At 40.9% G+C, this 23,366-nt stretch overlaps 1 protein-coding gene across 4 annotated transcripts in view; it reads left to right on the forward strand.

Annotated features, from left to right (window-relative positions):
- kcnip4a (potassium voltage-gated channel interacting protein 4a) overlaps positions 1–23,366 on the forward strand; it is a 121,620-nt gene that overhangs the window by 46,766 nt on the left and 51,488 nt on the right. Inside the window, exon 1 of one of the 4 annotated variants that reach the window (XM_069518702.1) lies at positions 22,919–23,173. The exons of the other annotated variants lie outside the window; for them this stretch is intronic. Coding sequence (XP_069374803.1) covers positions 23,116–23,173 — 58 coding nt within the window. The 5' untranslated portion in view covers positions 22,919–23,115. Of the gene's footprint in view, positions 1–22,918; positions 23,174–23,366 lie in introns of those variants that run through there. 4 annotated transcript variants of the gene reach the window in all.

Raw genomic sequence — 23,366 nt, forward strand, 5'->3', positions numbered from 1 at the left:
GTATATTGCATGCATAAGGGGTTGGCATGTTTCCAGTTTGTAAAACCTCAGTGTTATCACGACAGTGACCCAGCTCTAGTTTGTGGTTGTAGAAATGTACGTGTGTGAGTATGAATTGCTGTTGTTGTGTCAGCCCATCCTCGGCACCTCAACCTAGAAAAAAATGACTACAAGCTGTACGTCAAGGACAAGACAACCTAAAGACACACAGCCTGGTCTGAGAGGGACATGGTTGGTCTGGCAGAGGTGTGTGTGGCTGTTTTCATGGCAAGATTTATCCCAGATACACACACACACACACACAGAGACAGACACACACACCGTCATCATCATCTCTCCACACCTCTGTTGCTAACCGGGGTAATCGCTCACTCTCCGGGGCAGCCAGTCATGGACAGCCATGCAGAAAATGGAGCTCCCTCTCCATCATTCTGCAGCCAGATCCACCCTTGGCCTCGTTACTTACCTGGCTAACCTTGTGTCAACACCTGGCAGGTGTAAACAGGCTCTCCGCTCTGATAAAAGCACTACGAAGGGGAGCGCATTCTTCCATTAGAATACACGTGTTAATTGATAAATGCAGGGAGTGTAATGTGTTGTCTGTTGTGTTTACTGCTCTGTTTAATGGTCATTTTAGTGTTTCAGCATGCATTTACCCTTATGACGCTGGGTCAGATACAGTGTTCATATTTCAACATTGTATCAGGGCTGAGATCTGCTTTCGTTTTGATAGTTGTGTCTTGTCCATTGTGAGAATCCCTGTCAGACATTTTTATTTATGATTCCTATAGCCATAAAGGAAAATTCTGGTTCCATGTTTATCCCCACAGTTCTAATAGTTTGATTGGAAACTCTAAAAGGTTGTTTGTCTCTTGGCTCCCCCTGTGGCTTTTTCTATATTTACTCAAGACCTTTGTCTTACAGTTAGAGAGCACAACTAGAGCGGAAGAATTTCATTTGTCAACACTACACCTGAAGTTCTTTTGGTTTAGGATCTTTGACAGAGTTGTTGCGGAAAAAAATAAAACCAAGCGCAAGAAGAAAAAATCTGAGATCCGTTTTTTCTTTTATGCACAGAAGCAGCTGGAGCACTGGAAATCTGTCCAGGCTACAAAATATCTGAGTGCCAGTGCACATTTGACCACAAGCAGAGCAAATCCAAGCGCAAGCAGGTTGTATTAAAGTGCCAGCGCAGGGGTTTTGAGTGAAAGCATGAAGAATTCCGAACGTGAAATCAATCAATCCATTCCTGTTCTCAAACTAAAAAGCCTCGCTCTTGAATAAATCCTAGCTGTCACTCATTTTAAAACCCTTACAATCAATTTCCATGACCTCACTGATTCACACTCCTCAAAACAAGCATTTCCACGCTCATCACATTTCTCGACCAGGCCCCCTCCCCCTGCATGTCTCTTTGAATAATCACAGCCTAAATGACTAAATCATATTCTCAGCTGCCATTTTTTCATCTCTTGTCAGACATCTGGTGTATTTACTGGACCTTAAAACAAAAACATGATCCCACATTTGTTGCATATTGTATGATGAATATGTTGTTGGAAAGAAACTGAAGCCTCAGACACATGATTAATTAGATCATCTTTTCTGATTTACGACTTGTGTGATGAACAGCAGCCAGTTCTGATCTTATCTGTATCTTATCTCATCTGTGCCAGGTCCCGCAGAGAGAGCAACGTGTTTCATGATTTTTAATCTACTCCTAAGCTCTCGGAGAGTTCCTTACAGATCACCTGATTGTCAGAGGGGGGAGGCAGGTTGCTGAGAACACATACAACGCGTTAAAACTGATAAAACAGCTGCAGCTCGACGTGTGAACGCAGCAGTGAGTTGATGTACGACACGTCGGGCAACGGAGCATCCTCCGTGGAACCGCTGCGTCATTTAAAATCGTCCTCACTCCGCTGGAAGCATCGCAGATTCAATTTAAATGCAAAGCAACGGAGGAAAAGATATTTGTGTTCTTTCCATTTACAGTACTTCTGCCTCAGCAGTCACTGAGCTCCAGCCAGTGTGGTTATGAGGCCCGTATCTCCTCATGCGCACTACTCCATAGATCACACTGACCATTCTATTGCCTCTGACAGGCTCCTTGATACTTTAAAATTGTACCTAATAAGAATGAATCACCCTTTTGCTCCTGCCCCTCCTCTAGGTCACCTGGCCTATTTTTCCTCCTGCTGTCATTTTTCTTCTCCTAAAAAATAAACTGTGGCCCCAAAGGAAATCTGTGCCTTCTCCTTCGATCTGTGAATCTCTCTCGCCTGATTCTTATATGTTATCGAGCAATGAGTAATTGCTATTTAACTTATTGAAAAATAGATGGTTGGGATGGTAAAGTTTAGATTGTTGGATTAGATTTTTTTTACCTGGCACAGCAATGGTAGTATCTCTATGTTTTTGAAGGCCAATTGAAAATAAATTCTGATTTGTCTCGTCATAAGGACAAATGCTAGTGTCTAGAACGTTATTTTGTTTCTATCATTGACAGTTTTAATAACATTGTTGAGAATGTCGACAGCCCGTAATAACCAGGTCATGTCAGACAGCCTGAGGACAGTGGAGACACAGGGAGATATTTGTGGCTCAGCCTGTGACAATTCTGCATTGATGCTTTGCTGTAGTTTTATCAGGCATTCAGGCCAGAACAATCATCCCAGCAGATAACAGATGTCCTGATTCAGATCCCAGCCTCAGAAATCCCAAAAGTGCCAGGTCGGGCATCTGCGAGTACGTAAATCCATGTAACAGTCTGATTTTTAGGTTTAGTTTCACCCAGATAAAATTGCAACTCTCTTTTTCCAAAACAGGCGCAGAAGAAGTGATTTCCGGTACTGTAGCATTAGACAGAGCTAGCACTGTCGTGTATTCCTCAATTTATTTATCTGTGTTGTTTTACAGTTATGACAGTCAAACTAGATGAAAGAAGCTGTACGTCATTCATTCTCTGTGTGTATCATACAACAATGATAGCAATCATCATTTCCATAAATTATAAGGAGTAAACAGCTGTAGAAATATGTTAGATAAGTTGTTATTTTTTAAATGCAATGCTATTGGATCGTCATTGGTACCGATTTGATAAATTCAAATATTGGAATCGGTGTCGGGAAGGGAAGAATGATATCAGAACATTGCCACAGGTGGTTATATTTAAGCATGCTGCCAATTATGTGTAACATAAACTTGAATTTTAAGTCTAAAACCAGTTTATGATACCAGGAGGAAAGGTTACACACCTCTGTAAGGTTATCCCATTGTGGTCTTTTTGCATTACACTCATTCATCCTGGCGATTCCTGGTGTACAGTTTTAATCTCCTGCAGACAATAAAAAAACAGCTTCCTGTTTGAGCGGGGGGGGAGTGTAATCTGAGCTTTGCACAAGTGAATTGAGTGGAGTCTGTGGAGCGGAGATGGAAAAGCTGCAGGAGTAAAGAGAGATGCACACAAAGCAATATTTGCTTCCTATGTTCCTCTTTGTCGTGATGCGAAGGAATGAGCCAGAAAAACTATTCTCTGAGGTGACTGTTCACTGGAGAAGCCAACCGTTCAACCATGCCAGTGCTAACAGACATGGAAGAAAGAAAATAGCCATATTAAATTAGAATTGCACCTTAATACAAAATAAACATTCCTAAAATAAACTTTCCTAGATCTTTGTGCTGATTCATCATTCCAATAAAAATTTGTCCCCACTTCAGATGAAACAGTTTATTTACTGAGGCAGAAGAGGAGTTTGAGCTCAGACTTCTGTGACGGCCTAAAATTAGAGCTTTGGCATAAACAGGCCCTGAGGGTCAGTTCAAGATGTTTTCTTTTTTAATCATGTTATATGACTGTGACTCCCCTCAAACAGACTGGAGAAACACATATAGTCCATCTTCTCTTAGTCATAGTGGTCAGTTCATAGATAAAATGTACCTGTATTTTTCCTACGTGAAGAAAATTCACAGTTAACACAGCAGCACAAGGAAAGTTATAATGTAAGACTAGAAATAGTGATTCTAAAAACAATCAAAAATGAAAATACTACACACAAGGCTGTTTTTCTAAGGTGCAATATAAGTATACAGGTTTTTTATTGATCCAGTTTGTCTAAATTATTTAATTTGTGCAGCAAAATGTTTGACTGTGGGTGCTGTGAAATTTATAAGTTGACATTATGTTTTAAGGAAAGGAGACATGTATGAGGATATGTTAAAACCCCTGATTCCCATTTTTGTACAGTGATCAGCAAGTGATGTGTGTTATATACTTGCATAATATAAATAATATTAGAATTGGCTTTAATGAGAAAGTAGTCCAATGATAATTGATACTCCTCATCACTTCACTGCTTGAATTGAATTTGTGAGTATGAAGCTTCCATGTATAATTACTTGTTGAACTTATAACTAAACTTAATTGCAAAGTGCTATTCTACACAAACCAGGTTCATAAAGTAAATTAAGCTTCCCCAGCATGTTTTGAAATAAAGTGTAATTGTATATGCATCAGTTGAACGACTGTATTTTTAGATGTATTATTAACATGTGTGTGTGCCCATAGCAGCTGATTGGCCTGCCATAAAATAATTATAACCCATGATCATGGAGAGAGGCCAACATGTGGTCCACTGTGTTGTTTACATGATGGGAAATTAAAGTTCTTTGAATTATAGGCCTGAGCAGCAGGATACTCAAGCAAGTAGCAATTAGAATTTTATCAAACCAACTTTATTCCGCTTTACTATCATGTCACAGCATGTAGTTTCACCCATCTGTCTTTGAGATGACGTTCAACTCACCATGCGATGGATGATCATCTTCCTTTTTTGAATATAGAACCTCCTGCCTGAGGCAACTTTATAACAGCTGTCTGCATTCGAGAGTATTGCATGCATTTATGCATGTGTCTGCTGTGCAAGTATTAGCCCAGCTGGAATTATATCAGTTTGGGGATAATGTATTATGCCTTATTCTGAGATCTTTAATTGTGTAAGTTAGAATTCAAATCCAATCAAATTAACATTCTTGCCCACTTTAACTTCTCCCACCTCAGATTACCCTTTATGAATTTGTATTAGAGTTCCTCTTTAACTTTTCATTAGCTCCCTGATTTAGAGGCTGTCACTTCACTCGGTGCGACCGATGAGGAATGACTTAGTGCATGAGCGGCAGACACTATAGTGCCAGTGTACTCTGAGTGGCTGCAACTGAAGCAGTGTACTCCACAATGTGCTGATGGAAAGTGCCATCAAAGACAAGGCCCTCTCTGGGAGGCTGGTATTGTCTCTCCTGCCGGGGCAGCGGTGTGGGGTTTCAGTGTGGTGCAGTAGGATTTCTCTTCCATGTTTCACACTGCTGTTGTCTGTGTAATCAGACACTCATGCGTTTTGATAAGGTTCAATGAAAAAGGTGAGTCGCTTGGAACCGGTTCTTCTGAATTATCTGATATGTTACACCTGAGCTACAGATATGTATTCAATCTAATCTACCGGGATAATCGATGGGATATCTGTGAACTTTGCTTAAATATATTTTTTAACTAACTCACTAATCATTTAACTCTTAAACATCCATTCATTCTGACACCCACTCTCTTGTTAACTCTGTTTTGGGGCCTCTGACTGATGTTTCTACACACAAAACACAAAAGGCAATACTTTTTAAAAAAGTTTTGGGTTCTTTTGCACTTCAAATGGATTGTTTGGGCCCGGTCACACATGCACGAATGCAATATTGCGAGTTCACCAGTTGAACTCCACCCTCCACCTTGCGATTTGCCACCAGAAGCAAATGTTTTATTTGCCTCCTTGCTCTCACAGATTAGAAGTTAACTGGGGGTGAATATATAAGATTAAGATTAATTTGAGTATGTGTGCCCGGGCCCTTTACCTGCAGACAACCAAAGCCTGCTTAAATGTGGTTGGTCAAACTGGAAACAGAAACCAGACAGCTTCTGACCCCAAAAAAATCTGTTTATAGAGATAAGGTCTGGGCAGGCAGCACAGAGATGTTTTGTCTGAACGTTTTAACTGAGAGCAGCAGCCCTCATAACATAATATTGCTCTAAAAATGATTAAGTAAATACCAGAAATATCTTTCCATGTTCTATTTCAAGATATCATGGTGAGATGGGATAGATTTTGATGTGCTAATCTCTGCACACAAGTGTGTTGTGCATGAAAAATGGGTTAGATTCTTGATCCAATATGTGTTTTGAGGCCTGGAAAATGTTAGGGTTTAAAAATGGAAGCTATAAAAAAAACCTTCATGATTCTGGGTATTTGAAGCCTTGAGGAAAAGTGTCCCAACATCTCACCTTGAGAAAACCATGGGCGAGTATAATTAGGTTCCCCTGTGGTAAACTCAGCCTTGTCGCTGCAGGACACTGGAGGTGGAATGTGAGCAGCTTGAAAACGGTGCCTTTGTTCTGCTGATATTTTCCTCTGAAGCTTATTTTACTTTCTTTGTCACTGTGTCTCATATAGGCCATATCTCCTGTAGTAGAACCTACCTAGAGTTTTGTGTTTGCAGGCGAATAATACACTCACAGCATGTGGAGAAAGACAGCGATAGGATGTGTGAAATTCCACTCAGGCTGAAACAGATGGGTTTGTTATGGATTGTTCACGTCGTCAGTACGTCAGATGAAAGGATGGTGTTGAATGATCCCTACTGTCATTCATGCTGATTAAAAAGTGATTTGCTTTGGCAAGTAGAGTTGTTAATTCTCCCTAAAACAAAGAGGATAAATAAAGCTATAGAAATCAGATTATTTATTTGATTTGTATTTCTGTTGAAAGTAGGAAATCGACCTCTTAGATTGTTCAAGTCTTTTGTTATTTACTCTGGGAGACAAGACATTGACAAAGCAATACAAGGACAACAGTGAATACGAGCCAGTTTGATAAAACCATAAATGAAAAAATGGTGGATGGATAAAACAGAAAAGAAAAATACAAAAAGTTTATTAATACATAATATACATACATATATATGTACAATACCATAAATAATGATTACCAATATCATCATTACCTAATCAATAATATTAACAATAATAATAGTAATAAAAGTTCAAGGTTTGCTTTATTGTCAATTCTGCAAATGTACAGGACATATGTAGTATTGAAATTGTGAGACTCTCAAACCTGTTGTGTTAGTGAACATTGAATAAATAATGTAACTTATTTTAATAAAAACATTTTCTTCAGGGATTTTAACATTTACTCTACAAGAGTACAACTTAACATTTCTACAGCAGACAAAGAATAATAAAAGAAAAAGAAAAAACGTTTTGTGACCAGGAAATCGACAAAGGAGTCTCATGCGGTGACAGCCCGCTACGCTACAAACTCAAACACAATGGAGGCCTCGTTATCGATCCCCAGTGTTGCGTTACGGTGAGAAAATTCACTCACTCATCACCAAGCAAATTCGCACAAAAGAGACAAGGAGGAAGCACTCGCCACGCCACAACGAGATCACATTTCCTGTCAGGCTTCCCTCCCCGCCCCACACACCGACTTCTGGTCCCTGCCCTCAACTGACAAGCAGACGAATGTGTGTTGAAGAAGCCCAGAGGCAATCAGAGCACACCACTCGCCCACAATTACTTGTCCTTTAAACAAAACGATCAATGTGCTCTGACTCAGGCTGGGACGTTCTGAAATAGACTCTGTTTGGGCGCTGCTCTGGAATAATGATAAATAATCAGAAAGAGAAAAAGTAGTCGGAAGAAGAAGTCGCCTCCTTGGTGCTCGAAATGTCCTCGGGCTAAATTTGTATTTCTTTAGCTGAATAAAATAAATGCAGGTAAGGTGTTATTCCCTTTTCCTTTTTGCTTATTCACCTAAACTGATTTCTTGGGTAAAAATAGGAACAAAATTAAAAAGAAACACCAATCACACACATTGCCTTAATTGGATTCGTTGAATTTGGAAAATTAAACCAAACTGTAAATGTAGTTTTAATCGGGAGACTTTCCAGCAGTTTCACTATGGAGTCACTTAACATGCTGCTGCTCTGATTGCTTATCTCTGCGTGCATGGTGTAACCTATGGTAATGCTGATTGCCCTTGCTTTGCAAGTCTGATCAGTCAACCATATAGTGATATAATGGACTATCAAAATATGTGCTGAGAAAAGCGCTCAAAGTTGATTTATGTTTACGTCCGTGTGCATGAATGCATGTATGTATGTTGACCGGAGTGGGTTTCCCTGGTGTCATTTTCCGTTATCCCAGTGCATTGTGGCTTATTTCCTCCGTTAACCCAGAACTGTCAGGGTGCATCTTTTTTCAGCAGGTGGACGGTGCAGAGGCTTCACAGTGCCTTTCACTGGGATTCTAAGTGGGTTCAGTTCATGTCACTGTGGCAGGGAGGCTGCTGCTGCTTCTGTTGCTTCTGCTGGTGGTTGTTGGGGCATCTGCTTTGTCAGAACGGTGCAAAAATACTTGTACATTTCAAGGGGACTTGTGCATGTGTGGGCTGTCGCACTGTATCTGCCTGCCGCACCACCAGCACAGGGGATGATGGGTTATTTATATACAGATGGAAACTGTTGCATTCGGGTGTTGTGAGAAAAAAACAAGTAAATGAGAAAGACAAATTGTAATTTGCCCCTAAGACAGTTTCATAATAAACCAAAATATATTTACACTTCTCATTATTACATAAGACATTATTTGCAGTGCTATTTGCTGAGATTAGTCCATAATGTTTTTACAGTCCATGCAGTTGTGATTTGTGATTATTTTGTTAGATTTATGTATGAGACCATAGAAAGTGCCTCTGCTGATTCCTCATTCATGACCTCAGCATGACAGTTGTGTTCTCATTATTACTTCATAGAAATATTAGAATGTGGGCGAAACTCGGCCCTCGCCTTCTTCCGTTGACACACTGAGTAACTTCAGCCATGAATCACTGGCGATCTGTGTTCGCGCCTGGATCTTATTGGGTTTAAATTCAATTCCCCCACTTCGGGCAAACGGTATGATGTGAATAATTGATGCGTAAGCCATGTCTGAGCAAGAATAAAAGATGGTCTTGGCTGCAGCTTAAAGGTTTACAGTCCTGCGGGTGGTAAAGGAGATCTCGCTGTGCAAGATTCTTTCAGAGGTGGCAGTTTGGTGTAAATCCTGGCTTCTTGTGAGATGGCTTGGCTCTGTTTTAGCTTTACATTTCATTGTCTAGCTTCTTTTAAAATCTTATAGTGTCAAGATCAGTTGTAAAAAATTTAGGAGACAAAAGTCAGCAAATTAATTATTCTTTGTATTGTTATAAATTAATTTTATGGAGACAAAGAACATTTCAAAAAATAAAAAACATGGTATTCAATAGATTTCACATCTCAGAAAGCAAAAACAAATCCCTGGATGCTTACAACCAAACATACAGTCCAACAAACAAACGGACAAGTGTGAAAACCTCCTTGAGGGATGTAAAAAGAAAGATATTTGGATATGCTACGTGCATCTAATAATTTAAAGCTGCGCTCAGAGATGCTGTAACATTATCCACTCGCACAGAAATATCTCTGTGCACATTTCTCTCTCCTTGTTCACACTATTCTTTGTTAACACATCCAAACGTGCTAATTGAAAAGTTGTAATCTGAAATAATTGGTGCTCACCCCCCCCCTCCATGTAGTCGTGCCTAAATGCCTGCTATACACACACACACACACACACTCTCTCCAGAGTCTCTGTATGTTCTCAATTTCTGTTGCTGAGCTATGAAGATGGAAAATGAAAATCATCGATTGTCTGATGACCCCGAGCCCAGATAAAGAACAGTGCTGTGACGCCACAGCTTGACCATGAAATGGGATTTTATGATGCTTGTAGGCGGCTGCACTGCGGATGCAGACTTTAACCCTCTCTGCACTGTTCCAGCTAAGGCAGGGCGATGGAGAAATGATGAGGATGTTAATTGCAGTCTGGAGCAGGAGTTGCTGCGATGCTTTATGGATGTCTGCACAGTAGTTGTGCAATGTTACTGCAGCCTCAGACACCTGCCGTAACAGGGACTCAATAGACGAGAAGAGCGACATGGAACTTGTGGAGATTGAGGTTGAGCAAATGTCTCAATACTCGCGCTGCACTCATTTTTCCTGACATACGCACCAGACAGGGAAGGGGGGCTAGGAGTTTTTGGTTTTAAGTATGAAGTGAAGGGACACTGTGCCTGTGCACTCAGGTGAATCCAAAATGCCATCACAAAAGAGACCATTTCAAAATAGGTAATCTTAGAAATGAGGATATAAAGAAATGATTACTTGAAGAAAAGAAAATACCAAAGAAGATGTGAAAGAGGTTACACAAGTTGCAAGTGAACAAAGTTGTCCACATTAGTACTAATTCTGAGTCAGAGTACCTCGGTACTCTTCTGCAAGAAAAGTGTTTTATGTTTTATAATCTTTTTCCAACTTGTTTCACTTAAATGCCTGTTTACCTTTCGTGAATAAAACGACATCATCAACAAAAATTCTGCAAAATAACTTTGACTGATGCTAAAACAGTTTTCACAACCCAGCCCCAAATTACATTATATTATTATTATAAAACGTCTTTCCTCATACCCCATATAAAACTGAGTTCTTGGTGTATGTTTGTATTATGGTCCCTTGACATCCATGTTTATTCTGCTGCTCACCACAGTGGGAAATTTTCCCTGAACCAAATGTGCCTGTTCCCTGAAAATTATTATCATGTTAATACTCGAGCAGCCGCTGAGACTCGCGCACGCTCGACTCTGTAGGAATGCGCCGAGGCTTGTAAACCTGCAGAACAGGCCCCAGTAATTGACTCCTGCGAACAGCATAATCCAATTCGGTTGCATAATTGCAACAGAATCGGGATGGTTTCCAACGTTGTGCTCTAATTTAAAACTGAAAAAGCGTGTAAAGCCAACGACTGTGCAAGTGTCGCCACAGCCCACAATGTTCTGGTGCCTGGCTGGGAAAATGAATCCATCCCTCAGGAGAGTGGAGACACACTGGAATGTATTTACCTACTGTATCTGTCACAGAGTTGGTGGGGGTGAGTGGAGGAGTGGTGTGTGTGCGATGCTGCATTCATTTGATAGCCGAGCACATGATTTAAGTGGCTCAGAGGCATTGACATGTAAAAGGCCCATAAACCCTCTTACAAAGTCGAAGAGAGGGGAAAAAGTGAGAAGTTTAAGTAGTAAATAGTCTTTTTGCATCTTGATGAGGCCACTGAAGGTCTCCTAGTGTTCATTATCACACCGTGTAGGTGTTGCATCTGTTTTAGTCTTTTTACGCCTCAGTGTAAGCATATTTGTCTCTGTTTCTTTCTTGGTGACATGTCTCTCTAGTCATTTTAAACCTCTATATAGTTCTTAGTTTTCTATTTCTTTTATTTACCATTTTGTGTCTCTCCGTAGTGGTTTTGTGTCTGTGACATCATTTTGATTGTCCTCAGTTTGTGTCTTTACCATAATTGTCTCTTTGCAGTTTTTTGTGTCTTCACCAGTAACATTTCACAGTTGCTGCTGTTGAGTTGAAGAACTGTAGCTGTACTTTAGTATTCAGTTCACGCTGGAAATAATTAGTCGCTGCCAGTCTGCCTGCAAATGTAACTTCAGCCTCAGTTTGCAGTGCAGCTGTAAAACAAAGGAAAAAATGGACTGAGCCAAACATTTAATTAGATTTTTTTGGCACTCAACCTTAACAAAAACGCATTTAACTATAAACAAATGTGCACAATCAAGATATTACTGCTCTATATTCTGACCAAGGCCCCTCCTGACCCCTTGAATACTGGAGTCTGTGCCCAAAGGGCCCATTAAGTAATCCATAATCTACAATTTGACAACCCTTTGCACTGTAATAATCCCACCCACCGCATGCTCCCTCACATCCCCATATGGATCATCAATGAGCCGTGACTGCATAACTTACAGACAGATCCCACTCATAACATCCCTTTAACAACCACAGCTGCCAGCGTCGATATCCAAACGCCGTTGTCCACCTTAAGTCACAGAGTGATTTCTGTGCCATTAACTGCCGTCCCTGAGGGAAAGCCCCGCGTTTTATGTTCACGTTGTATTGAACCGAAACGTCTCGGGGAAAGGAGTGCACTGTTAGAGCGCAGTGTTTACCGTGCGATGCATAATTCAAACAGACGTTTCTGCCAGTCAAGTTAACTCGACGGGGTTAAAGGTGGTGTCTATCCCGTGCAGACGTAAAGGTTATCGTATTATCTTGACTTTGAGCGTGAGCTGAAGATGCCGAGGTCAGCGTTAGATGTTGGAAACTGTGTACGTTAGCGGTTACACAACAGAGGATTGCTGTGTGATTAATTCAGTTTGGTTATGCATGGCTCACAGTGTAAAGGATGCATAGGTGGTTTACTGTTTCATGTTGCACACCATAGGGATCTAAGTACATCAAGCATCAGGAGAAGTAATTGGATTTTTGGTATCTGCCATATCCACTGTCTCCTATTCTTTTCACTTCAAGCTGATTTAAAGTTGGAAATATTTGACTTTCCTACTATTCTAAAATAATCTTATTCTTTATCAACTTACTCCAACTACTCAATGCTGCAGTGTTAAAATAAAATATTCAAGACTCCATGTTTTCATATGCCTGCACCATTTCATGAAACGGAAATATTCAGCATGTATTGCGCAAAATTCTCCAAAGTTTCACCAACATGTTTGGCGTCTTTGTAAACTTTCAGTTTCCCAGCAGAAAGGTAATTTCAAAACGTATGTGAGTTCAAACATTGTTTCGGCTGCACAGCTTGAGATTCAATATTTTCTTTCATTTATTAGGGTTGTTCAAATGTACCCTTCCATCCCCCAGAAACAAAGAAGACCACCTCCTTCGGGTAGAGCGCGTCCTCCAAAGGATGCAACCCCTTAATTGAGACAATGGTTTCTATGGTTTCTAAAAATTAGTTTTAAATATGCAGCATTCTTCTACAAGACAAAAAAAATTCAACATGGGGGAAACTATAATTTATCGATAACTATCATAAATTAAAGTTTTCTCCATGTTGAATTTTGTCTCGTAGAAGAATGCCGCATATTAAAAACGTATTTGTATGTATTTGTTGGTGAAGCAAATGTTCTTCCTTCGGTCTCAGCTTGTGAAGAGACACTAACAACATTAATCGCGGCGTTTGTTCCTCGCTGTCGGTGCAACATGTGCGTAGCTGAATTATCCTGACAGGACGTGTATGGTAGGATGCACTCAGTGTTCAGCCTTTGTTCCTGTCTCTGCAGAAAAAGCACATAAGTGCGATAGAAAGCATTAGGAGTCAATGCAGTGGTGTATAATGTCTTAGGCCCTTAACATGAAATTGCATGTCCATGTGAGCTGAGCACTTTGTGGTGGATATTTGTAGAATGTCCATATTGATTGTCCTCCAGTTTTAGCTCAAAGACGCGGGGAACCACTGATGATCCACAATCAGGATCCAAGTATTTTAATGCGAGCAGACTTTAGTGATTTGGAGAGGCATGAGACACACCTAGTCGAGTATCCCCCCCTCTCGATCTACGAGGATTAATGACCAAAGGCTGTTGGCTCGGCTTCGGCTTGAAAATTAAACCGTCTGCGCATGTTTTCAAGGAATCCGCCTCTAATCTCATTTTAAACTGCTGCTATTTACATTTGAATCATTCCCCTGCCTTCCAACAGTTCATCAGATCAGACTTATGATGATACCAAAGTAAATCGACTGTTTCCTCCAAACATCATCGCACTTTTTCCTCGGCAAAATGAAAGCTGCCATATGGTGATGAAGCTCACACCGCATCTTCCCAGCGCTGACGTGTAATCTGTCCCTGATGTGGGAAACATAAGAGAGACAGTGATACCTGAGTGTCACCGTATAGCCGCTGGCACAGACAGAGGTTACAGGGCACACGTCTGACTCGCAACACATCTTCTGTTTTACCCGTGGAAAAAGGGCTTCCCCTCCACTTTATGGTTTATTATTGATGAGCTGACGTACGTCGCCCGGGCGTCAGGACATCACCGCAGTGTGACCATCTTTGCCACGGTTTGTGTTTCACCTGTCACTGCTGCTGATGAGCTGTCATCAGAGGCAGCCGGAATAGATTTGAGATGAGGTCATGGCCCGAGGTAGTTGATGGATGCATCATTCATGGTTCTGTCTGTGACCCTGGTGCAGCCAAGTCAAGGTCGTCGAATCCAAGGATGCACAATTCTCAGCTGGTTTTTGAGTTTGTCTTTATACGGAACAATGAAAAAACCAGTGTTCACACAGGGACACACGCTCGCACACTGTCCACCGATGAAACACTTCAGGATTTAACATTTATAAGTCTCAGACTGTTCCACAAAACACTTATTGACTATAGACTGTAGATCACGTTATATTTGAAGAGCTGGATGATGTACTTGAATTTACCACTTTGCATATGTTCCACTGTATGTGACTATACTTCAACCCTTGATTTTCTTTTATTGTTCAAGCTTATCACTTACCAATGGGCGTGTTGTTTTCAGCACTGAACCGCTGCCATCTTGCCAATCACAAGTGTCAGTCCCACATGTCAATCATGATGCTTTATTCCTGTTTGTATAGGATCAGTGACCTAATTAAAGAGGATTATAAGTGCACTTTTACTCTAGTTTGGTCCGTGTCCCATCCATTAACATGGAGGAGGTGGGATCTGTGACCTATTCTGCATCCAGCCACCAGATTGCGATGGAGACACTTTGAAAGAAGACATGCTATTAATACAGCTGCATTACCTGTTTCTTCTGTAAAGCTGTGTCATTGTTTGAATCCCTCCTCTGTCTTTGTGACGTAGATTTCAAAAATGAAATAATCCTTCAAATTTCTATGCATTTTCTTTTTTTCACGTTGCTCCTCGTTGCTTTTACACCAAAATATGAAATGGTCACAACTGAGAAAAAAAAATAATTTCCACCAGTTGCAATTAGCATATTGACACAGCACCAGCAAGTTGCCAGCTCATGTTTTGAATCAATCCAACCAAAACAATCATCAGGACTCAATCATTTTGTCGTCCAGTGGTGCAGAGGTAACATTTCAGCCCTCGCTGCTCTCCTAATTCCCCGGTATAATTTCTGGATAACCCCCCCCCCCCTCCCTTCCTCTCAACTGAACAAAACTGAAACAGAGCATGCTGATTAAACTGTGCGTATATAGTATCACTCCTCGTGCAGAGGACTTAACTGCTCCCTCTCTGTCTCAACTGGGACAGATAGAAGTGTGTTGAATGATAATATCCATTATACAGTATTGCTAAAATGTGGAGGGCCCAGGAGCTGGATTTATTGCTGTCGAGGTTTCGGGACGTCCTGGGATTAAACAGGGAATTGAATTATGTTTTCATCTCGCATCTGGATTGCTTATTTGGCAATATTTGTGCTCTGCGAATATCTGCGGCAACCACACCACTGCAGGTGTTATTGTGATCCTCTTCACAACTCACCGTGAGCTTCATAGTTTTTTGTTTGGAGAGGAATCGGGAATGAGGAGTTATGATTCAGTGAGCACTTTCTGTAACGCAATAAGAGGAGATGAAGGGGGTTTGCATTTTGATGTCTTCGCGAGCGTCTGTGCCGATTTTTATTCGTCTCTCTCTCTGTGAGAAGTTCGATCCTGATTCGCACCTGAGTAGAAAAACACAGATCTTGCAGCTTCACTTGTAATTTCTTGCTCTTTGTCCGCGTCGTGCGCGCCACAGCGAGTGCTGATCTGTAACTGCGGGCTCTGTGGCACGCCGACAGCAGCCACATGTCAGCGTGTGATAAAAGAATGTGACAAGAACCGGGCCTACAGGGCGCACATGGCAGCAGGTGGGGCTAATGACAGATCGACTCGAGTGGGCGCCACCGAGACTCGCACCCGACTGTAACCGCTTGGCCGGTGTCCATGTTGGAGAGCCCTGTGTAACCACTGGTGCAGGACGTGAGATGCAGTCCGACTGCAGTAGAGACGAGTTATTTGTTTCTCTGTGAGTTTTCTGGGTGGTGCACAAGGACAACATGATTAAAATCACGACTGGCCAACTCCTGAGCTTTTTATTGTGGCTCCAGGCTAAAGGTGGTGCTGATTTGTACACCTAGAAAGGAGGGGAATAAAAAAAGGAAAGAATTCATGTGAGGAAAGAGGAAAACAACTTGGACACACTTTGCATATGAGGCTTTTGTTTTTGTGCCACCTCTTTGGAAGCAAGTAACCTTTTTGGCTTGTGCGTTGTTTGATGGCAGCAAGGTGCGTGAGCGCCACGAGGCCCCGCTGCCCATCGTTTCAGACCATCTGGGCAGGTAGTGCGTTGACGTGTTAGGATTAAGCCACCGGTCCCAGGACGACGGTGCTGTAGGAGATATTGGCGGCAGGGGCTTTGTAAAGAAAGTGCTGACTGTGCTGACATTTTTATTCTCCTAATTGCGAGCCGCCATCCTTCATGCTGTATGTGGTTAACTAAACGGTAAAGCATGGATGTGCACACACCCTCTCTCTCTCTTTCTCTCTCTCTGTGTCCCCTCCTGCTGCAGTGCGACTTTGAAAATACGCCTCTTGACAGCCTCTGTGCACACTGTGCTTCTCATGTTGTCTCAATCTTAAATGATCCCTAATTACAAACAGCAGGTTCTTTCCAATCCATCCGTCTGGATGGTGGGTTTGCTTTGTATAACTCTTATTGTAGATATTATATATTATATTTATATACCTATTTTACATTTCTTGTTGTACTATGTATAATATAGTTAATTTCTAAATTAAATTAAATGTCTGTTTCAATGTCTACTTACACTATTGCACAATACAGTTTACGTCCACGTGCAATCATCATGCGCCACTGCACTTTACACTGTACAGTAACATTTCCATCGGTAGTGAACGTTTGTATATTTTGTACATTTTTATTTGTTTTTGTTTTTCTTGTTAGGTGATTAAACCAGGATCAGTGACTGCTTTTATTATTATTAATATTCAGAGAAGTGCCTATAGCATTAGAGGATGACCACAAGGCTGCATTTCTGTTTTATTCCCAACCAGACAATTCCATTTCCTGCATTGCTGCGTCCACTCTCCTCCTCCCTAAGCAGGAACAAGAGAAGTCTTCATTAGCAATTTTCTTTCTTTCTTCTGCTGATGATTTGCTACTGCAAAGGCTTAATTTTGCACCACGCTCCTGCACCCTCCCCGTTTAATTTCTCCCTTTAAGCAGCACTGCTTTGCTTGCACTTCTGGAAATGTTTCAGGACATCACTGCCTGCTGCCCAGGTTTTCCTCTGCTCTCTGACGATCACAGAAATAAACTCTAATGTATATTGTAAAATGAAGGATTTATAGTTTGTTTTAGAAAGAGCTCTGACACCTCACTGTGTGTTTCTGGCTTTGCTTTGTGCTACGTCATGGAAAAAAAAGGGGGGGGGACGTCTGCTCTCTAGTATTTACATTTCTCTTTTTGTCAAGGGCCCCTAATCTTTGTTGTAAAGTCTGTGTGCACATGGTGAAAGGCAGAGTGGTGTTGTTGCGAAAACTGTTTAGTTTTGGGGAAATGGAAGAATTGCACGGTTGCTTTTAGCGAGATAACTGGAGATTGTTGTAAACTCAAGTTTACCTCACATGTGTATTTGGAGATGGAGGAGGCTGCAGAGAACTGGCTAGTTTTTCAAGATAAATCAATTGTACCCTCTACTGTCCAAAACGTGACATTGCACGTTCCATATTCTGTCTACTGCCATTTGATGGAAAAATACAGCTATTACAGGAAATGTAAATTGTTTAAAATTTGTTAAACAAATATTAATATTGTGTTTAAGAAAAGTTTGTAAAGCGATGGATCATGGTAGAAAAAAATATAAACCTTTTATATTTATATTATATATATTTTTAATTCATATTTTGTAATTCTTGTCATGTGTATACACTTTCAGTTTTGTTCACTGATACATTGATCATAGTTTAACAGTCAATGTTTCAACTTGCAGGGTATTCAAGGCCATTTCTTCCTCTTTGTCTTTAGAACAATGAAAAAAGGATTTAAATAGGCTTGAGCATATAAATAACATTTCAGTCCGACAACTCGTGTTTGAAATGTTAATCGCAGCAGCAGAGCGCAGTCAGTGTCCTGTAGAAATGACATTGTTAATATAGTGTCGAGCAAATCTCAACAGGCAGCAATGCAGATGCAGGGCAGTGAAAGAGCTGACAGGCAAAGGCAGACATGGGAAATCTTTGCACACATTGGGAGGGTGTGTATGTTCAAGGATTGTGGAGGATGAGGCGTGTCACATGATTAGAGCAGCACAGCTCAAATATGTGTCAGATGTAATGTACATACAAGGTAAAGAGTGTGTGCCCTTGAGTATTGGGCCTCACATCTGGCAAATAAAGAATAAAGGCCACTCTGTAGGACACGTGTATGAATATATTTCTTTATAATGTGTGTTTTGGCTCTTGGTGTCATTATCAGTGAAGTCAAAAAGCAGCTTTTCAAGACTAAACTGAATTGATTTGATTTTTGAGAAGGATTTTTAAGTGACAAATGTCTCTGTGTGTGTCCTCTTTGTGTCTCTAGCTTGGATTCATTTCATATGGTCGTCGTTGTCGTGCTTCTCGAGGTTAATGTGACATAAATACATCGAACCAGCTGTGTCAGTTTAGGTCCTGGCTCTTAATGAATTATCTGACAGGGCCTCCTCCTCTGTTTTTCAAAGGACACGTCCCTACAAGAGTTTTATCGATCAGATGTCGGCTCCGTGGCTCGTATGTGTCACTCTGAAATACACCAGTGGACTGTTGTACCGAAAGAATTGCTTGACAACTCACATCTGCTCTGTACAAGTGTGCAGAAGAAGCGATGGTGTTGACGTTCCTCAAGGCACAAGCTGATTAAGATACATGTTCTTACACTGCTTTGCTGCCACTTAGTGGACAATAAATTCAGTGCATGTTGAGCAGGAAAACTCAGGATCCCTGTTGGGAAACTAGTTCAAATCACGGACAAATAAATATAGTAGTTTTCAATATCCACAATAGGTAGTGTGGCTTCCAATGTACAGAATTCTGGGGTTGGAATGTGGATGTGATGTGAGGAAGGAGAGAGTATCAGACCATGGATGTGCGGAATGTGCAAAAAAATAAGTTCCTACGATTCCTTAAAAGAAGAATTAATGAATGTACCGTCAATGGTAAGATGCACAGAATCTTCTGCAGGAGGGTTTGATGAAGTTGACTTGTGTGCACTTGAATATGTAAATAATAGTTAAGTTATTGTGGTACAAAAAATAAAATAAATCAGTTTCTCATTGCATTAATTATTTGCAACAACAATATAGGGGCATTAATTAATAATTAGTGTCTACCTCGTAAATTAAGGTTTTATCTTCCACTTGTTTCGTCCTGTCAACACTAGAAAACAACTCAAAACAATAATTTAACAAAGAAGTATCTGATCGTGCAGTTTACAGTTGTGGTCAGATGCATTTTAGTTTTTACAACTTTTTCCCCCTGTCTGTGAGAAAGTCAACAGAGACCTTACGAAAGCAGAAAAGCCGCAAACTTTTAAATCAGCTTTTCTGAGGCTGGAGTTCAGTCGAGTTCAAGAATAGAACCGTCAGCACCATGTCGTCACCTCCAGACGTGTGCGGTGACTGCAGTTTGTGGGCTTCCTGTGGTGATGGTGCTCAAGTACGTAGGACTGAGTTACTTAAGCTAATAGAATTCCTTTTATTAAAGTGGCGTATGTGGCATTGAATTGATGAACAGAAGGAAAACGAGAGGTTATATGTGATGGGAAGTTAAAAAAGAAAGAGCCAGAAGCCCACCACTTAGGATAATGAACATCTCAACATACTTGAGACGTCCGAGCATTTCCATGTTCAAGTGCAAGCTCTCAAATTCTTCATGTCACTTATATAAAACACTTGCGCTGCTGTTGCGACTCCTCCTTCCAATCCCAGAGTTAATCAGATGGTTTCCTTCAAGGCGTGTGGAATAATCCTCAGCATGTACAGACATGATTTGCCCCAGAGATGTTTGATTATTCCACCATGTTCTGCGGCGTGTCTAATTGAATGGAAAGTCGCTACTTCACCGTTATAATGAGGCTACGCTTTGAAAAGACATGCTCGGCTGATTTGGACCGATTCTCGAAGCGGGGCCGCAGATTAAGGGTTCACGCTAAGCGGCTGTACTTTCTCACGTATGTTGACGATGGTGTTTCCAACCACAACTGAGTTTTGTATATCTGTAATGTTTAAATTGAGCTCAGTTTTCCACGTGAGTTAAGAAAACATGTGGAGCCAGTTAAATAAATTAATGAACAAGAGGAAGATGGAGTGAGAAGTTCCTTCTCAAAAGTCCTGAACTTTTATGACCTGTAGCTTCAACCATGCATCGATAAAATGCATCTGCAATTCTGGTTTTGATAGTTAACATTTCAAGGTGTTGAAATCAAAGCATATTTAATTGACCTGTTATATTTTGAAAGTCCAGAGTTAATATTCTCTTATATTATATATAATATTCTCCTAATATTCCAGCTGCATTTCTTTGTGCTGTTACCTTTTTAATCTATAGATCAGTTTCCATGAGATGTGGAACAGAAATCTGTTTCCAATTCACGTTCAATTTCAGTCCCTTTGTTGATCCCATAATTAACATCTAGTGCCATCTTCAGGTCAGAATCTGAATTTGTGGAATACATTGGTTTAAGAGTAAATATCTGTAGTGTAACACCCCTTGACTCTGCTGAGCCTTGTGTTTATTGCTAGTTAGCAAATATTTGCATGCAAACATAGTAGATGGTCATGGTAAGTATCACAGAATAGTATAGAAGCATCAGAACATTAGTAAAATCATTTATAGCTTGTTTGCATCGTGGACAAAGTGAAGGTCTAGGGAAGGTTAATGGTTATTAAACATTATGGAGATAATAAGTATCAACTTTTGGAATTACAATATTGCGCTTATTTTAAAAACACCTATTTTAAGTAGGATATCATCAGAACTTGTTTGTTGGTGTGGAAGCTTGATGTCCAAAGTAGAGCACAAGCAATAAGAATTCTTAGTGGCTGATACCAACACCGTTTTAGTAGGAAAGTAGAAATAGTAGTAGTGGAGCTATATCAGCTGATAAAGATGTTTAAAGAAGCAGCCTTGATTTCTAATATGTTGTTGATAAACCAGTGTGACAAAGAAATCGAATCAATTAACTTAATAATAAATTACTACAAATGAAAAGAAAACACAAATACAAGTAAATATATAGAGCTTGCATTTGGAAAATAAACTATAAGTAAAATATGAAGATCATTTTCTGCATTATTTAATTTATTATACATTGACTCATATCGGGAAACATGAACACTAATATGCATATTTCCATGAAAGGCTCATAGATATATTGGGGTCAGAAGCCAACTAGTGAAAATTAAACAGTTCATGATTTATAAAATGCAGGAAACTGATGGTGCAACAGTCTCCTTTTTTCTAGGAGGTAGTTTGAATTATAATGCAGGTGTCACCCTGCAGTAATTGCATCCATGCTTGGTCAGGTTCCTCCATAAGAACCCAATTACAGCAGAAACGGGGAGTCGGTGATTCTAAGGTGCTTGACCTTCACATGGCAACGTCTTTGTGTGTGTGTGTGTGTGTGTGTGTGTGTTTTGTTGTTACAGAGTGTGCAGGTGTACCGTTTACTGCTTCTGCCCCACAGAGTTGGAGAGTTCACGCTGGTCGTCATTTCACCTCAGAGCCCGGCCACCAACTGGAAGTGGTTTAATGGAATGGCTGCAAATTGCTGCTTGATTGCGGCCGTTCCGTTTCTGAATGGCGCTGCCGTCACACAGTTCATGAAATGAATGAATTGCCCGTAGGTGGCGTGGGGAGTATTTTTCAGATGTGTCACATCAGGCGAGCAGTTCACAAGGTTTGAGCAAAAGATGGAAAAAGGGTGTGTGAGTGATTCTGACCTCCACTCCATTAATCCCAGGATCTTCTTCTAAGTCGGTCAGAGATAGTCTGCAACATAAGTAGCTGCAGGATCAACTCTGAAGAGGCAATCACTATTTCTTCATGGGGTGTATGATGGGAAAATAACCTTCCTGTGGGAGAAGGAGATTCTGTGCATGGTTATGAATACGGAATCAGTGTTTTATTTATTTTGAAGGGTGCAGGGGTCAAACTTCATCCATGAGGTTGTTATGGAGCCAAATGTGTTGTATCTGTACGGCACATGTCAACAACAATTCCAAGTCCTTTACATGAAATATTGAAATTGTAGAGGCAACACAAGAGGATACAAAAAAGAAAGAGTTGCATAGAGAAATGAGTAGTTATTTGATTTAATTAAAAGGTAAATGGGAAAGTCTGATTTCAAAGACCTGAGTGGCAGCAGACCTGCAGTTCTTGTGGAGTATGAAAACTGCTCGCTGAAGTTTTTCCCTGATGTATTTGAATGCATGTGAGCTGGTAAAACAGGAGGATCAGTGAAGATGCTCACCTCTCATTTGTAACTTGAATATTAAAGCAGCCACTAACCGCCTCACTCCTCGGCTCTTACTCTCGGACACCGCGTGATTTTCCCTGCAGGATAAGCACTTAAAAGGCAAAGCTAGCGAGGGAGTGATGGTGATGTACAGCATGAGCTCTCTTCTGCATCCCTTACTCTCTCCCTCCCCGTGTGAGGAGAGAGGTCGGTTAAAAACCAGCATGCTGCTGGCTTCCTTCTGCAAGCACTCAATTAATCTTGGTGCTCAACTGGTGCAAAGTAGCATATTTTTTTTCTCTCCAGCCAACGAGCTTTTTCCGGGGAGAACGAGGGAAGGGAGGGGGCTGCAGAGGGTGCGCGTCAAAATTCAAAACCCAACAGAGGCGCGCACGTTGTACTCCCACCCCCGTCACTGATCGCCGTGCTGCCCACCTCAGATGGGGTGAATATAAAGGAGAAGTTTAGACAGGAGACTTGATATTCTTCAAGAGAGGCAGCTCCCAGCAACCTCTTCTTCTTCTCCTTTCATTGGTTCTCCATCCTCTTCACTCTCAAGCGTGTGGGAGTGCGAGCGTGTGTGAAATCTAGCAGGACTTCCAGATCACTGAGCGAGAAAGTCTGGATCATGGGGGCTTTAATGGTCATCTTCTCCCTGCAGCCGAAACAGAGACGCAAGACGACAGGTATGAGGGCAATATGGGACGGAGAGGAAATTGAATTTGATATGTTTTTAACAACTGTTTGGCAAGTTAGCAGCTGAACTTATTTAAGTGGAAAGGTTGAAAGTGAGATAGTTTTGTTTATGTCATCTTATTGATGAGATTCTGATCAATTCTGTGTTTGTGAGTTATTCTGTGTGTGTGTGTGTTATGGACT

This window comes from Paralichthys olivaceus, chromosome 22 (genome assembly GCF_024713975.1).
Source record: "Paralichthys olivaceus isolate ysfri-2021 chromosome 22, ASM2471397v2, whole genome shotgun sequence".
NCBI classification, from domain to species: domain Eukaryota; kingdom Metazoa; phylum Chordata; class Actinopteri; order Pleuronectiformes; family Paralichthyidae; genus Paralichthys; species Paralichthys olivaceus.